General features: G+C 39.6%; 1 protein-coding gene across 1 annotated transcript; it reads left to right on the top strand.

The window, feature by feature from the left end:
- Nucleotides 1–445: 445 nt before the first annotated feature.
- On the top strand, nucleotides 446–17260 carry mbtps2 (membrane-bound transcription factor peptidase, site 2). Its single transcript, XM_067578842.1, has 11 exons — nucleotides 446–777; nucleotides 2997–3145; nucleotides 4087–4225; nucleotides 4932–5035; nucleotides 6522–6649; nucleotides 9199–9317; nucleotides 10238–10418; nucleotides 10820–10926; nucleotides 12178–12376; nucleotides 14796–14871; nucleotides 16188–17260. The coding sequence occupies exons 1-11, from the start codon at nucleotides 703–705 to the stop codon at nucleotides 16408–16410; spliced, it is 1500 nt and encodes a 499-aa protein (XP_067434943.1). The 5' UTR covers nucleotides 446–702; the 3' UTR covers nucleotides 16411–17260.
- Nucleotides 17261–17889: the final 629 nt, after the last annotated feature.

Genomic DNA, 17889 nt, shown 5'->3' with positions numbered 1-17889 from the left:
CTGAAAATCTGACTTTAAGAGGCGGGCTTACAAGCATGATTTGTGACATCACAACTAGTTTGGTAGCCAATACATGGCCAATATTCAATTTACATAAGTGTGATGTGGGAACTTGAAGCCTCCAGTGCACAAACACTGAGAATGCATTTTACAGTAAAGTATTAGAAATCTTGTATCCAGCAGTTAAACTTCTGAAATAAAATATAGAGTCTAGATTAAGGATTTTAACATGTTAATTATACTTTTTTTGTGGAAAATCAATATCAGACACACATTATTGTTCCAAGAAGAATATTTTTTAGATGTAATACATGTCTGGAGGGGATCTATAAGGAAACAGGTTTAATAGAGAGAATTTGATCTTTTTTATTTGTTTGTTGTTGTCTGCCAATCGATTATTCCACACTCCTTTCCAGCAGGTGGCGGTAATGCGCCTTTAAGCTCGTAGAAGAAGAAGAACAACCAGGAAGTGTGTGTACTGACAAGGCTAACGGGTCTTTCCCATCTTCCATTCACGGCATCTCTGTAAACAAACCCTATATCGTATTACCTCACATTTAGTGTAAAACAATATTTACACAGTAATGAAATGTTAAACATGTGTACCGGCGGTTAACTGCGGGACAAACAGCGGGCGGACGGGGCAATGGAGACGGCGCAGTTTTGGTTTCATCGTCTCCGCGGAGTGACTGTTGATGCACCATGATCCCTGTGCCTCTGCTGGTGTGTGTGGTGGCAGCCTGGTGTGCAGTGTATCTCGCCGACACACTGCTGAGGGTGAATACATGTTTTTGGTCTTAAATAAGCTGCAAGCAGCCCTACATGGGGGGAGTGTAACTTTAAAGAGATACAGAGGCTGCCTCAAGTAGCCTTAGCTAACGCAGTGATGCAACAAGATGTGCTACGTTGCCATAGGGGGGATGTAACAGGTTTAATCACCTGTATATATAAATTAGTACAATTTTGAAGGTAATTGTACTTTACTTGAGTATTTCTGCTACTTTAAATGTCCACTCCACTACATTTCAGAGGGAAATATTGTACTTTCATTCTCCACTACATTTATTTGACAGCTTTAGTTACTTTTCAGATGAAGATTTGACACACTGGATAATATAACAAGCTTTTAAAATACAACACATCATTAAAGATGAAACCAGTGGTTTCCAACCTTTTTGGCTTTTGACATCTTACAAAAAGCAGTGTGTAGTCGGGGTCACATTTCACATGTCTATGAGTTGTTAACAGCTCCACCAAATAATGATTTTTCCCTCTAAACTTCTCACATGCTTTCATTTCAATAAATGTTCAAGTGATCCAATATTTCACCAAAAAATCAAAGATTAGAGAAAAAGTCCAAAAACTGAAAACAGATTTATGTATCAGAACTGTTTTTTCTTCTTTTCTCTCCCATTAATCATCTCACGACCCCTCAGATTTATCTGCTGACCCTTTGGAGGGGCCCGACCCCTAGGTTGGGAACCACTGGACTAAACTAGCTAACTGTATATAAAGTGGTTGAAACTAGCTCCACCTCCAGCAGCTACAACAGTAACATGCTGCTCTAACACTGATGCTTCACTATTAATACTCTAATGATGTCATATTTAATAATATATCAGTCAGAGGGACCAAACCACTACTTTTATTTTTACATTGCTTTATTGGTTCTTTTACTTAAGTAAAGGATCCAAATACTTCTTTCACCACTGGTAACCAGTGTCCACCTTTTGAGGCCTTCTGTAGTTTCCCACTCAGTATACATACCTTGGTCACAAATCTTTAATAAGGCAAGTTTATTTGTGTTGCACATTTCAACAACAAGGCAATTCAAAGTGCTTTACATAGAGCATAAAAGGCATTAAAATAGAATATAAAAGCAACACAAGTAAAAAGACATATAAAAACAGTTAAAAAGTGTTAAGTTTGGAAATAAGAAAGAAGCTAAAAAGGGAATAAGACAGATAAAACTTTTTTAGGGAGACCTGTGAAGACAGCGTTACAGTAGTCAAGTCTACTGAAGATAAACGCATGGACAAGTTTTTCCAAATCCTGCTGAGAAATAAGTCCTTTAATTCTTGATATATTCTTCAGGTGATAGTAGGCTGACTTTGTAATTGTCTTAATGTTGAAATTCAGGTCTGAGTCCATGACTACACCAAGATTTCTGGCTCGGTTTGTGGTTTTTAACATCATTGATTGAAGCTGACTTTTAAACATTCTTCCTTGGCTCCAAAAAACAATTACTTCAGTTTTGTCTTTGTTTAACCGAAGAAAATTCTGGCACGTCCAATCATTGATATGTTCAATGCGCTTACTCAGCGCTTGTATTGGACCATAGTCCCCTGGTGATACGGTCATGTAAATTTGTGTGTCATCTGCATAACTGTGGTAACGTATTTTATTGTTTCCCGTAATCTGAGCTAGTGGGAGCATGTAGATGTTGAACAGAAAACCAACAGTCCACAACCCCAAAAAATACCCAGTCAACTATCATAGAGGACTAAATAAACCAGGAAATAGACCAGAATATTAATTGATTTTCAAAATAGTTGATGATTAATTTAAACAGTCAGTTTTTACATCTTTAAATTGCTTATTTTGTCCAAACAACAGTCCAAAACCCAAATATATTATGTTTACTATCATGTATGACAAAGAAAAGCATAACATTATCACATTTTAGAAGCCAAAACCAGCACATTTCTTAGCATATTTGCTTCAAAAATCATCAGTATTGCAGATTAATTTTCTGTCTATTGACTAATTGATTAATAGACCAATTGTTACAGCTCTAATAAAAAATACGTTCTAGTTTTATGTGTATATGTTAAAAAAAAGAACATCAGCTATACATTATTAACAGGAATTTTAAACTCTTAAATAGAAATCCAGTATTGATGGGGTTTTAATCACAACACTGACCTCCAGGAATGCATTGACTCAGAGAATGTGCTTTTCAATGACATTTTCCACTTTTCCATCGACTGCCGCAGTCGTCATCGACACACCGGATCAGCTACGAGTCATGGCTGGCGAGTCGAGGTCTGATGCTGTCCCCTTTCCACGTGAGATGGCAGACCACCATGTTCAACCGGCTTTTCGCGTACTGCGCACGCATCAACCCCCGAGCCCTCTACCTGTGGTGAGGATCACTCTGTAACGACTCCTTAACGAACACTTACTACTCCCAACTGTTTTTGCTTTTTTTACTGCACCTTCACTGAGGTTTTTATGCTCCTTTAGAGAGAAGTTTTAGATATTTTTAACCCTTATTCAGCAGCAGACATTTCGACTTATCGTACACAGGAGATGCGGCAGTATAACCAGAACGTTGTAAGGATTGAACCCCTTCAACTTTTATATTGTCATCTATTTTTATGTTGTATTTATTGCTGGTTTACATGTCTGTATTTATTTACTGAGTGTTGGTAATCAGCAGCGGTTGATAAGGACATGGAGGCGCTGTAACTTCCATCCTTTTATGGTTGAATAAATTGAACCTTTGAACCTTTGTAATAATCGACAAGACTGCCCTGAAGATGGCAAATTTAAAAAGATTCAAGATTTTATCAGAAAGAAAAAACAACATGTCAAGTTGAAGAATGACAGATTTCTGACAGGAAAGACAATAGTTAGACTGTATTAGAATAAAAAGTTATTGAAACATTATCATTGAGGAATCAGTCGTCAAAGTGCCCAGCATGGAAAACATTTTAAATGGTAGCCAGTCCAGTATAAAAGTCAAAACTGCCAAGTATCACACAGAGTTGCTTCAAATTTAGTCGTAGAGCTGCTGGAAACTTTTCTCACCTATGAAGTAATTCTAACGGCCGACTTATCTTCTCCAGACCCCTCTTCCTTTAATATCTCACCACTATTTGATCGTCTTTTATTGTAGAGTTTTATGAAAAAAAAAAGCCTTTATAACCTTTGAGTTGTGGATTCCATGTCTACGTCTTTTGCGCACTTGCACTTAATTTTGTTTTTCAGATGATTATATCACATTTATAGCGTAATAAAGTTCGGCTAGATTACACCTCTTGGGATAATTGCTCTGTTACATCGATTCTATCTCTCCTCCAGGTTCAGCAGCGGTCTGGTGTTCGGTATAGTTGCCATGCTGGGGTCAGTGGTGCTGCTGATAAAGACGCTGCAGCAGACGCTGGCTCAGATGACCACAGACAACCCTCGCATGGGAGGTCAGCAGACCCTGCAGGTGGTGGTACGTACACACGGTTACGCGCATTTGTGAGCATATTTTAAGTTTGTAGATTTACATGAAACATCCAACAAATTGTTCTTTCGAGCAAATATTCAGTTAAAATGGTATTATAAGGGTTTTGCGGTTGTTTTCAGTGCGCAGGGTCAGAGACTAACAGCAGCTCAGAGCAGAAATGCCTTTCAAAGTTCAAACCTATTCAATTCAAACGAGGGGGGGGCGAAAAATGCCCCCAGTTATGAGTAGGGCTCTTATTTAGCATTTCCCTCCTGTTCACTTTTTATTCATTGAGGTGTCAAATAGCCGCACATTAACATGAGCACTATCCCCATCGGACCACTGCAGGTGATTCATGGGAAGCTATTACGAGGCCATTTATAACTAAGTATTCATCCTGCAGCACACAGCCAGCAGCGGAGGAAAAACCACACAGAAACCACAGCTTCAGCAAAACATGAAACAATTAATATGGAAGAGGAGACAAAAAAAAAGGGTGGAAAGGAAAGATTTAAATACAGATTAGTCATACAAACAGAGTGTTTATTTGCCAAATCTGCAGGGCAGATAAATTACGTCATAATATGATAACAGGAAAAGATAAAATCACATCAAGAAGGTTAAAAAAAATCTCTGAAATAAGCAAAAATGTCCTCTTGAAGACGGTGATGAAGGATGTTTGTCTTGTCGTCTCGATGTTTCTCCTCTTTAGGTCCCAGGTGTCAATCTGCCAACCAGTCAGCTGGCCTACTTCTTCATCGCCCTGCTGCTCAGCGGAGTTATACATGAGCTGGGCCACGCGGTGGCAGCATTGAGGTAAAACACACACACACGTCATAACACAATCTGTTGCCTTGTCAACAAGCAGGGTGAAGAGCCTCCACCGTCCATTAAGACAGAAAAATAGGACAGAGGTGACCGATGCCAGTGCATGTAAATAAAGAAGGGGATTAAAGGGTTTTAGCTATTTTGTGAGCTTTTTTAGGTGACTATCGGGAGCAGCTACAGCAGGGAACAACTCTAAAGCTGATCTCATCCCTCATAGCTCTGTGTGTTTATTTCTCAAAACAGTCTAATTAATTAAAACACTGCGACTACTACTAGTGCACAACTGCTACTAATATTGCAAAAATGTCATGAAATGTAATTAAAAATAGCAGCTGCAGCACAAACACTCTGTAGTTTATGTGTTTATTGCTTTTGTAGTCAGACAGAACATAACTGTGGGATCTGGGAAGTAGTAAATTTCATTTTTCACTGTTTTCTGACATTGTTAGTCATGAGTTGCGTGACCAGCAGCTTTTATGTGTTTTCTCTTCATTTTTCTTTTTATTATTGTATATTATTATATCCTGTCATCACACAGGAGCTTCTTAACTTTGAACTGTAGTGATCAGTGTCCACTTATAGCAGGAAACATAACAACTGAAAACAAGTCTTAAAAGAGATGTTCCTTTCCTTTTCTTTTAATAATAATATAGACGGGTAATTAGTCTGTTCAGGCTGACAGCTCCCATCCTCTACATATACATCCAGAGTTTCAGATCTTACCTTCTGCTTCTCTTTTTAGAGTCTAATTAGCAAAAACTAACAGAAACTAAAACTCTTTCATCCTCTCGGCCGTCTCTCAGCTCTGTGAGGAGAAGAAACCTCCTCAGGACCCGAATCTTTTATTATTATGTCTATATTTATATTGTTTTAATGCGTTTTAATGTGTGTACTCTGCTTTCTTTTGTATTCTGATATTTTTATATTCATATGTTGAGTTAATGTGCTTTGTCTTGTTATCCTGTGTTACACTGTCGCACGACCGATTGCCCCTCAGGGACAAATAAAGTGATTAATTGATTGATTAAAAGCAGTAAAATATAATTACACTAAAAGCTGTACTAGCACTGATTTGTCATTTGGTTCATTTAAACTGGGAACAAGGCTCATTAGCTGCACACTCAAGTGTTTTGCAGATGTGTCACTGGTGTGTAAATAATAGTGCTGTCAAAATTAACGCGTTCATTTTGGAAATATTTAACACGTAAAAAAAAATTAATGCGATTAACACATTACTGCTTTTCAAAGGCTGTAGCGGGCTCATTTATATTAGCGCATGTAAGAAATTATTGCCTTGTAAGCTAATATCTAATTTTTAATGGCCTTGATGGTTTTGAAATTCAGAAATTAAGAAGAAAAAACTTAATTAATCGCTATTAATCGTAGCAAATTGTGCGATGAATCAGTTTTTTTAGTAAATAAACACATCCTCATCCTGCACACTTGTGCTTAACGTCCTCTCATGTTCCTCCAGGGAGCAGGTGCGTGTGAATGGCTTCGGGATGTTTGTGTTCGTGGTGTATCCCGGTGCGTTCGTGGACCTCTTCACCACACATCTCAACCTTATATCACCCACTCAGCAGCTGCGCATCTTCTGTGCCGGTGAGTTGTTTCTATGCAGATCCCTCCTGATAACTCCTCACAGCACAGACCATAATCCTGATTGTTTCGCAAGCAAATGTGATCACAACTATTAATCACAATTATTATGAGCGTTTTGTTAAATACTTACTGTTTTGCCTGTGAAGGTCACTCCAAGGTCTTTTATTTCTGACAGCTGCTTCACATCAAATCATTTCAGTCTGCAATTAAGAAAATTTGATTTTGATGAATTGATCGGTAGAGATGGCAGTTATTCATGCATGAATGTGACTTATGTCCCCTACAGGCCAACGTAGGTAACTGGCCAGTAATGGTTGATTACTTCCAGTGGTGTCTGTAAAAGAAAACTGCTGCAGTTTTTCATCAGAAAGCTTTCAAGTAGGCAGCTTGAAGAAGCAGCAGGAAAAAAATCACATCATATAAACATCCTTGAGGACCAGTATTGTTAAAACTCAGCAGTCAATTTAGTGAAAGATCAAAGAGGAAAACACCAGTACTGTCTTCTTGTGACAGTTTCCAGAAGTGGAAAAGAAATTAAAAACCTTAGTGCTGCAAACTGAGTGTTGATTTGTCAATATTGAGTTAAAAGTTGAGTAAAATCACCTGAAAAGTGAGAAAAAGCTGCCTGAAAGAGGCAAAAAGTACCCTCTGTGAAAAGTGAATTTCTTACCATTGATGGTAAACAGTTTGCTCGTTATGTGTTATGCATATTGTGGACATGTGTTCTGTTAATTGTCAACACATTTTTGTATTTTTTTTTCTCCCTCGTTAAAAATTCCATAATCTATAAATGCACAAATATTTTTCATTTCAAAAGTTTAACCGCTGGATACAACATGTCTCTCTACTGAACTGGAAAGTTCATTCTCAGTGTTTGTTTACTGGAAGCTTCAAGTTTCCACATCACACTCATGTAAGTCGAACGTCGGACCAGAATCGTCTCCAAACGAGCTGTGATGTCACCAATCACGCTCGTAGGCGCCTTAAACGCCTCAAACTCAGATTTTCAGTGAACACAGAGAAACTTTCCACTTTCAACAGATAAATGTGAAAACAAACATCCAACTGAAGTAACAATAAGCAAAAAACACATTTTTGAGTGGAGAGAGACTTTAAAGGTGCAGTGTGCAGAATTTAGTGGCATCTAGTGGAACGGACTCGGCAGAAATGGAATATAATATTCATAAGTGTGTTTTAATTAGTGTATAATCACCTGAAAATAACAATCATTATGTTTTCGTTACCTTAGAATGAGCCCTTTATATCACTGCCATGTTTCTACAGTAAGCCGGAATGGACAAACCAGCTCTAGAGAGGGTCTTTTGCGTGTTTCGTGAGTTTCATAGCCACTGTAGGTTCTTCTACCCACTTTGAAGGGGAGGGGGGTGGGGATATTTAGTTGGTTGCAATCTATAACCTCACTGCTAGATGCCATAAATCTTACACACTGCACCTTTAATTAAAAAGCAATACAATTGAAGTTCCCCTTTGCGGTCAGAAGCCTTCAGAGGGCAGTGAAGGGCTGCTGTGAAAAGCATCTGTATCTTTAGTCAGAGACTTTACTTTCCTCCAGGCTTTTCCTTTCCTTAATACAACAAGAAAATAACTCTGCTGGTGACTGCAGGCATAAAACCGAGACGTCCTATCAAGTCATATGACAAACGAGAGAGAGACAGATAGAGAGAGAGAGAAAGAGAGAGAGAGAGAGAGATGCTGTTCCCATGGGGGAGTGGTGACATAACAGCATGCTGTGTTTATTTATCAGTCTCTGTCTCCGTCCTCCTCTCTCCACAGCGGAGATCGTGCCATACGCAGGGGGGTTCTCTCACATAACATGTTTATTATTTCTTCTGGTAGAGACGGATGACGCAACTTTTAATAGTTTTGTTTACCTTATAAAGTAAATATCACACATACACATTATGTTTTATGCTGCCCTTTATGCCCTAAAATTAAAAAAACCTTTAAATCATTCTTTTTTTTTTTCCACTGTAATTTGTATGTAGTAACCAGCAGACTGAAAAAAAGTACAGTCTTTCCCAAGAGGAAAGAGTTTCCTCAAGATATCTTCAACTATTCATTTTCTTCTTACCAGATATTCTCGTCCAGCCCGGCGCCCGTTGCTGCTGTCACCGTGTTTGTATGGCGGATTTGCACCAAATCCTGTAGAAATAAGAACTAAAAGTTGTGCCTTGACTTCAGCAGGCAATTAGATTTCCCCCTCATGGTTTTTTTGGAGAGCGACTGTGTCGTCCTGTATAATTGAGATGGTATATACAGTTATTTTTAGTGAGCAGTGAGCAGTTTTTTCCATAACATCCTACTGTCCAGATATGTGGAGAACACACATAATGGTTGTTACAACAGTATACATGGACTCTATCATACAATCTCAGTGTGTTTGGCTTTTGAAGTGGTAACTTTACAGGTTATAATTCTTAACAGATGTTTTAAAAGGTCAGAAATGTCAATCCAAACAAAGAATTTAATTAAACTTAAAGCAAAAATGTGAAGATTTTAAAGAAGTTTTCTTTCCTCTCTCTCTCCAGGAGTGTGGCACAACTTCGTTCTGTGTGTGGCAGCGTTAGCCGTCCTCTTCCTGTTGCCTCTCTTTCTGTTCCCCATGTACTCCACCGGTGCTGGGGCGCTGGTCACTGAGGTCGTGCAGGTCAGTGTAACAGGTTTTTTCTTATTGTCACGTGCAGAATCAAACCAACAATGAATACTTACAAGTATTGTGTGTGTGCATATCCAAAACCTGATCCTCTGTGCTGTAGACCTCCGTCGTTGTTCAAAAACTATTAAAAACACATCAACGAGCCACACGGTTACACTGGTTAACATGTTCCTTCACCTCAAAAGGCTTTTGAGGACGCTAGTTTGTTTAGAAACGGCTCCAAAGATAAATACCAGTAATCACATCTTCAGTCCTTCTAAGACAGACGCCGCTGAACATGTGCTGGAATGCGGTTCAGTTTACAGAGCTTCATTAGCTTGTCGCGCTACTTATCGCAACCTCTCGACTTTGTACTGAAGTTCTTTGAGAAATGTAGCACAAAAACAAATATTTAGATAATTGTCGGTTTTGCTCTGCACTTGAGATTTGTTGACAATAAGAAAAATATAGAAAACCACCATCCTTTAACCCAGTGAGTCACACTGTGAGGAACATTTTATTTTCAGGTTGACATTGTGTCAAAATGTCATTTTCAGCTCCTGTGTGAGTATTACATTCCACTGCTTCACTGTTTTCTCATGTTTTTTTTTTCCTCCCAGTGTTGCAGTGATATATTATTTATTTTCTAACCTTGATCCTGGCTAGGTTTAGCAGGCACGAATGCGCATTTTCATCTTTGCACAAGCATGCACTCAGTAATTCACACAGCCACACAGAAGTAGTCCGGTGTTGCTCAAGGACTCTTTGGCAGCAGTTGGCGAGGGGGAAAAGCGTGTTTGTCAGTTCCCCGTCTACAACAGAATTTTTTTCCCCAGCGTTGCAAGATTGCAGGATTCAAACCATAAAAACAATGCTTTTTTTATTTTTTGTGACCTTTTTTGACATTTTTCTGTTCGTGTGGGTCGGACCAGGGCTCTGCGGCTGACGGTCCCAGGGGCCTATCAGTCGGGGACATAGTGACGGGGCTGGAGGACTGTCCGGTCAAAGGAGTGGAGGACTGGAGCAGCTGCCTGTCTCACCTCTCCCACACCCCGCAGACCGGATACTGTGTCCCCGTCGCCAGCCTGCAGCCCAGCTGGGCTCACGGACGAGGTGGGTGTACTGTTTGTACAGCACAAAGGTCTGGAGTGTATATATATAGACTATGCATAGACTATGTAAACCTTAATAAAAATGACAACATCTGCATATTAATAGTATATAATCAGCAAAGTCAGTTTGTGTGACTTCCTGTAACGCCTGAGGTCATATCAGAAGTCAGCAGAATAATCTGAGTAATGTCATAACGTGTGTGATTCTCTGTTCTTCTCTAATCATCAGCTGCGACTATATTTACCTAAAAAAAGAAAGAAACATCATCAGTGACATTTATCTTTTCGTGTCTGATATTTGTTTTCCAGCCCGACACACAAATCTAATCAATCCGCTACCCTCTCTCTCTCTCTCTCTCTCCTCCATCCATCTTTTTTCTCTCTCTCTCTCTCTCTCTGTAGCTTTCAAGCGATTGGATGGAACGATGGACTGCTGCAGCAACAACAGCCTGACAGACCTCTGCTTCTCTTACATCAAACCACAGAGCAGGAACAACAGAGAGAGAGAGGTGACACACACACAAACACACACACACACACAGACTGGGGCTTTTTTTGTGACTGACTTATCATATGAGCAGGTTTCCAACCCTGTTTAGACAAAAGTATATTTATATTACTTCCTTTATTCAGTGCACTTTGTGCCACTTTGTATGCAACTATGTGGATTTAATGCACAGAAAAAAAAACAATTATGACAAAATCAAATTTAAACAACACAAAGTCTTAATACTAGAAGAAAGTAAAACAAATGTCCTTCCATTGACTTTGATTTATTTATGCTTTCCTGTATGTTGGCTGCAAAATATCCCACATTTTTGTGTGACAGTGTTGCAAATGTGCTTTAAAAACATGTCAGGGTCATTGAAAAAGATAACCACAGTCATAGTCATGAAAACATAAATTAGTGTGACATTAAAACAATGGACTATTATGGATGTAGATAATGTAAAAAAGAGAAAACAAGATAGCAAACATCATGAAGAGATAAAGAGACACAAGTACAAGAAACCAGAAAACAAGAAAGTTAACAACAGGAACAATAATTTAATATAATAGCTTTTTTCATATTGTGCTTTTCAAAACAAGGTGCAAAGTGCTTTACGTACAATTTAAAAAAAACAAAAAAAAAACATACAAAACAAAAAAACAAAACAATCCAAATCAATAAAAAGCCTAAAATAGTGGGGTTTTAACGTTAAAGTGACTTAAAAGAGGACAATGTCTTAGCTTCCCTCCACAGCTGAGGCCCGCTCACCTTCAGTTTTAAGGTTTGACTGACCAGGATCGACCTACCAGAGAATCTCAGATTGCATTGAGACCAGTAGGGGGTCAGGTCAGCTATACATTCTGGAGCTAACCCCCCCCTACGAGCCTTTAACGCTATCATTAAAAATTTAAAATCCATTCTAAAACTGACTGGGAGCCAATGAAGTGATTCTAAAACCAGCGTGATGTGTTCCCCCCTGTTAGACCTGGTTATGAGTCTGTCTGCTACATTTTGAATTTATTGAGTTTATTGAGGTTTTGTTGTGTGAGGCATGAGAAGAGTGCATTTCAGTTATCTAACTGGGATGAAATGAATGCATGAGTTACTGTTTCTAAGTTCTGCAGATAAAATAACCTTTTTTCTATCCATTTTTTTTTTAGTTGGGGGGAAAAAACATTATTGGACAACAGAATTTATATGTTGGTTATCAAAGTCTCCCGCTGATCTGATTGGTTCAATTTACCTTCTTTCTGTAATCCTGTGGCCGCAGTATGCCTGTATGCCGGTGCGTAAGATGGTGACGGGGACGCGAGTGTGCCGTACCGACAGCGAGTGCGCCTCACACTCCCACGCCGCCAGCGTTTGCGTCACCCCCTCTCTGGAGAACCAGACTCGCTTCATCCGCGTCACGCACCTCCCCAACACACAAATGCTGTTTGTAGGGTATCCGCCGCACCTTCAGTACGCAGGTAAGTGTATATGTATATGTATGAGTGGTAAGAAATGATTGTTATCGTTATATTGGAGCCACAAAATAAGATCTAAAATACACCGATCAGCCACAACATGAAAACCTCTTGCCTGATATTGTGTTGGTCCCCCTTGTGCTGCTAAAACAGCTCAGACCTGTTGAGGCATGGACTCTGAAGGTGTCCTCTGGTATCTGGCACCGACATTAGCAACAGATCCTTTAAGTCCTGTAGGTTGCCAGGAGGGGCCTCTGTGGATTGGACTTGTTTTTCCAGCACATCCCACAGATCTGAGGAATTTAGAGGCCAAGGCAACACCTTGAACTCTTTGTCATGATTCTCAAACCATTTCTAAACAATTTTTGCAGTGTGGCAGGGCGCATTATCCCGCTGAAAGAAGCCGCTGCTATCAGGGAATACCGTTGCCATGACAGGGTGTACTCAGTCTTCTGTTTAGGTAAGGTGTATACGTGTCAAAGTAACATCCACATGGATGCCAGGACACAAGGTTTCCCAGCAGAACATCACCCAGAGCATCACACCGCCTCTGCTGGCCTGCGTTATTCATCAGACCAGGCCACCTTCTTCCATCGCTCCATGGTCTCCAGTTATGATGCTCATGGGCTCATTCTAGGTGCTTTTGGCGTCCCCAGCAAGAAAAAAAAATACACACCACCCAACCTCTTGGATTAAGTCAAGAAACAGCCACCTGCACTAGTCTAGATATTGAGAGTGCTGTGAAACCCAAGAATTCATCAAGAACAGTGTATAATTGGGTGGATCAGGACAGGAAATGATTATTAGAAGAATGACTGTTTCATATTTGAAATTATATTCATAAAAACATTATGTAGCCTAAAATGTTAGTAGGTTGCAGGCTCCTCAGGGTTAAACGAGGACAAACAATCTACATAAATGACATATTTGTGTAATTAAACCTGGTTAAACAATGTTAAACCTGAGGGCTGCTATTCTCAATATTGCTACGATAGCTACTCAATACAATAAGTCAACAAACAAACACTCTGGATGAATGCAATGGCCTCACAACGACTATCTAATAACAAACTAACTATCTAATTCTAATCCCACACACTGGTTCTACTGGGAGCTATTAGCACCACCAGCTGATGTAGCTGTAATGTTATACAGGAATGAATAATCATAACTTTTAACCTACATTTTCTCAAATCAAGGACTATTTTAATGCACAACTCAGAAGGTGATTTTTGCTCCTTAAGACTTAAAGTGGCTGTTTTAGTTGAGGACAGGACCTTACTTCTCCTCAGAGTAAACTTGTATGAGGAAGTCAGAGAATAATCATAATGAAAGCACAGCAGCTGGTTGACAGATCATTACACGAAGTGATGCATCATCATATTTAAAAATAATTCCACCCTAAATCTGACTTACACTAAAACTAACGCAGAGTATTCTGCAGAAGTCTAAACGAGTTACTTTCCACCGCTGAGCATTTAACTGTTTGTTAATTCAGACAGTTTGCCGCTGTGAGGAAAAGCTGTGTTCTCTCTCTCTCTCACGACGGTTTGGACTGAACCAACTCAAAGGCTGGTCTGAAAACATCAGATTACTGAAAATAGTAAAATGATCATTGATAGAGGCTGCTTAAATACAATCACCTGATCGTGGTGGACTGTATGATGAGAAGTTTATTCTTAAAAAGACAAAAAGTGAGCAAAACCATAACTTTGCTCCCCCTCGTTGAATCATGGGGATGCATTTGCTCCACTTGCTTCATCGCTCCGGCGCCTCTGCATCATTGTACCAGAGGCAGTGCAACCTTGTGGGCTTCTTTTTTTTTTTACATTGCACATCAAAATAAATCAATCAAATCAACATGTATCATGATCCTGTAGTTAAAACGATCTAGTTCATTCATTCAGTACCATTTCATGTAGCCTACACTTCCAAACCCTGCAAAACCAACTGCATTATCATTTGGCTAAACTCAATGGCTGGTACGCAACCACACGCTACAAAGACCCCGCTCTGCCCCATCCTACATGACACATGGTGTCCGTGCCTACTGTGTTTCGGCTGTTAGGCTTACACTTTTTTCAGTGTTGTGGCTGGTAGGTGTATGATTAAGTATCTGAGGTCTGAATTTTTTTTTGAGAGCTAAAAATAAAATAAAACAACTTTTATTTTCAGCGTCGAAGTTGCAACTAGATGCTTTTTTTCTGACGGTCCCACCCTTGAAGGAGGCACGAGCATGTACATGTGTAATATTCATGTAATTACTGTTTACAGTGTAGCTGTTGAGCTGACTCACCGTTCATGAACAGTGAGCGAGCAGGAAGAGGCTTGTTGTCTTGTTTGCCGACAGTCTCATGAACTGATGAACGGATTAAAACGCTGTTTATATAAACTCCTCCTGTGTTTTTTTTTTCGTTCCCAGTGAGTCTGACAAACTTCGTCCCCCGCTTCGGTTTCCTCCACCTGGATCTGCCCGTCTTCTTGGAGACCTTCTGCAAGTATCCTTTCATGTTTAAAGGATTTGGCCTCGGTCGTAATCAGATGATGGACGATGACGAGGTGGTTTTTCGAAAAAGCGAACACGACTCTTCAAAGTCACTCACCCAAAATTTAAACAAATGATGTTACTTTTTAAAGGAGAGAAGGATAATATAATCTATGTCCTTGGCTACTGCCTGTTGAATGCAAACGGCTTACTTCAAAAATGGATACATTTGTTGAATACATAATGTTGAAGGGCCTTTGAACATTATTATTTTTGAATGTCAGGCTCCTGTTTCCCATCTAATCATCTTGCTTCAGTCGAGGAACCAGATGTACTTCAAGGCTGATGATGGCTCATCACAGCCTGAATGGCTGGATGTAACCCTTAATTGCTAGCTGTGGACATTTCTGATTGCAGCCGTGCTGCAGCACTTAAAACACTTTTTGAACCATTTTTCTGTGTCAGTTACTACAGTTACTGTTTAGATATGTTTTGCACTTCTTCTCCTTTATGCACCTAATAGAGAACACACATTCACACATGTGTCCTGTGAGCTGCTGGCTGGAGCTCACTGTTAAGGTTATATTTAGTTTGATGGCAAGATTTTTGTGAGTTAAGGTGATGAGTTCAGTTTAAACATGTGTTGTATAAATACAAGTCACTGTGAGGTGAATGTTAAGTTTATAGAAAGGGTTGTAATATGGCAGAAACAAAGGCATGGGTTATATAAAGAATATTCTGTGTCAGCATGATTAGCAATTATAATGAGAGACAAAATATAAAGGGAGACGATGCAGCACTGCAGGTTTGTATAATCTCATGTAGAGTCTGTAGCATAAATACATCAAGACTTTAGAGGAATACATACATGTAACAAGTACAACTCCCAGTATAGAGCCCTAATCTTTATCCCAGTTCACTGATGATGTCATGAAAGTTACTGCAGTTTAGAGCTGACTCTGTAATCAGTGCATAAGCATGGTGCCTTCATGGTGACTCTTTTGTTTAAAATATGTTGAGTGATGAATGACGAGCAACCATTCCTACATCTGCTGCTCAGTGATGTTAAGTTGTACACAATCTCTCAATCCACAACCAAACTCACTGTCTATGTAAAGAGCATGTAAGACCTTGTTCTTCTAAACAGGCTGTTTTTTATTGTTTGTTTTTGTTAGTTTTACAAATTAGCACAAAACTAATCAAATTATCTATGTTCGTTGCCTCCTGTGACTCAGCAAAGTGTATTCAAAGGTCAGAAAGAGGTCAAACCTCTAAGATGTGAATAATGAATAATCCGTCCTTATTGTCCTTAGCCCTGCTGTCTCTCAGATACGTGGTTTCCCTCTCCGGAGCTTTAGCCGTAGTCAACTCCGTACCGTGCTTCGCCCTCGACGGTCAGTGGATGCTCAACGCCTTGCTGGAGGCCACGCTGGTTACTGTGGTAACGGACCGTCAAAAGCGGGAGCTGATTGGTTTCTTCCTGCTGCTGGCGGGCAGCGCCCTGCTGGCAGCCAACGTGGCACTGGGCCTGTGGATGGTCACGGCACGGTAGCCGCAGCGGTTAGCTAAAGTAAATGAATGGAAAAAAAAAAAAAAAACCCATGTGGACCGACAGTCGTTCTCTCAGGATGTGTCTGAGACGTGCGGACCATTAAACTGTGAACATACAGCGAGCAGACTGCGTTACCCAAAAGTGCTGCCCAATTTCCGGGGACTGTTGAGCAGAACATTAATCTGCCTTTAAGCCGTTAACTGGACCACAAGGAAAACAATAAACAACTTTTTTTTTCTTCTTCTTCTTAATACCGCCATATACACACAAAAAGCACATATAGAAATAAAAATGCACTTGCTGTTAAGCCCTGTCACATGTGACTGTTTACAAAGACTGCACAATCTTTCCAAAATTTGAACAGTATAATGTGTTTGAAGTTTGAAGGGGAAAAAAAAAAAAATGTTCCAAAACGCCATATTGTCTGGCTCCAGTGTGTTGAAGAGAAGTTAGGCTATTCTGAACTCAAGAGAATAATCCGAGACATCTGTGGAAACTGGGGGGGGGATGGGGAGTTTTTAAAAAAAGCCCTTCATTTTATTGGCGAACGCATGGCAATACCTCACTCTTTTTACTCCATATCACTGTTGAAAGAACACCGCTACCTAATATTCATGTCTCAAAAGAACTGCCTCCTCCAAAGTAAATATGTTAATTAATCAATTAAACAGACTCCTGTTCATTTCAACTTTTTTTAAATGGTCGGCATCCTATTTAGAAAACAGATGTATTCAAGTCAAGTGTCTTTCTCTTCCTCGGGCATTACAGTGGGGGAAATTTACTTTCTCTGTGCTCATGTTGTAAAAGTTGATTTGTCTAACTTGTTGAATAAAAGACTGATTTTATTTAAGTGCTGTCTTTCAAGCAGTTTAATAAGTTTCCTGTTTCATTGGATCAGAAGGTCCTATTGTGTGGTGTTAAAATAATTTGCTTATTGTAGGAAATGAAAGGTCACTATCCCATCTATCGATCCATTTTTCTATCTGCTGTTCTGCCTGTGGTCACAGTAGGTTGGAGTCGATCCCAGAATGCATTGGGCAAGAGGCTGAGTGTTCACCCCGAATGGGTCACCAGACTGAAGAGGTCACTATATTGACACATACCAATGAAAAGTTGCACTTTACCATCCCTTTAAATGAGGAAGTGTGTCCAAACTTTTGACTGCTGCTGAAGACAAATGAACAAAAACATTCACATCTGCAGGACATTTGCTGAAGAGTTCCAGTTGTCTTTGGCCTTTATTAGGTAGTTTTTTGTTCAAATCCTCAGTAGGTCACATTGACACTCTGTGAGGAATGTTGCTGTTTTTTTTTTTCTGTAGATTTTGGATTACATTCAGTTTTATTGTCATTGTTCGTTCGTCAGAGTAAGCAGCAGTAAAAATGCATCCAACAAGAAAGTGAAAACATTAGCAAAGTGCATGTAGATAAGTTATAAATGGACAGAGTGATTATAATGATACGTATTATATAAATGATG

The sequence above is a fragment of the Thunnus thynnus genome, chromosome 21 (assembly GCF_963924715.1).
Source record: "Thunnus thynnus chromosome 21, fThuThy2.1, whole genome shotgun sequence".
Lineage (NCBI taxonomy): Eukaryota > Metazoa > Chordata > Actinopteri > Scombriformes > Scombridae > Thunnus > Thunnus thynnus.
This window is presented reverse-complemented; position numbering and strand designations above follow the sequence as displayed.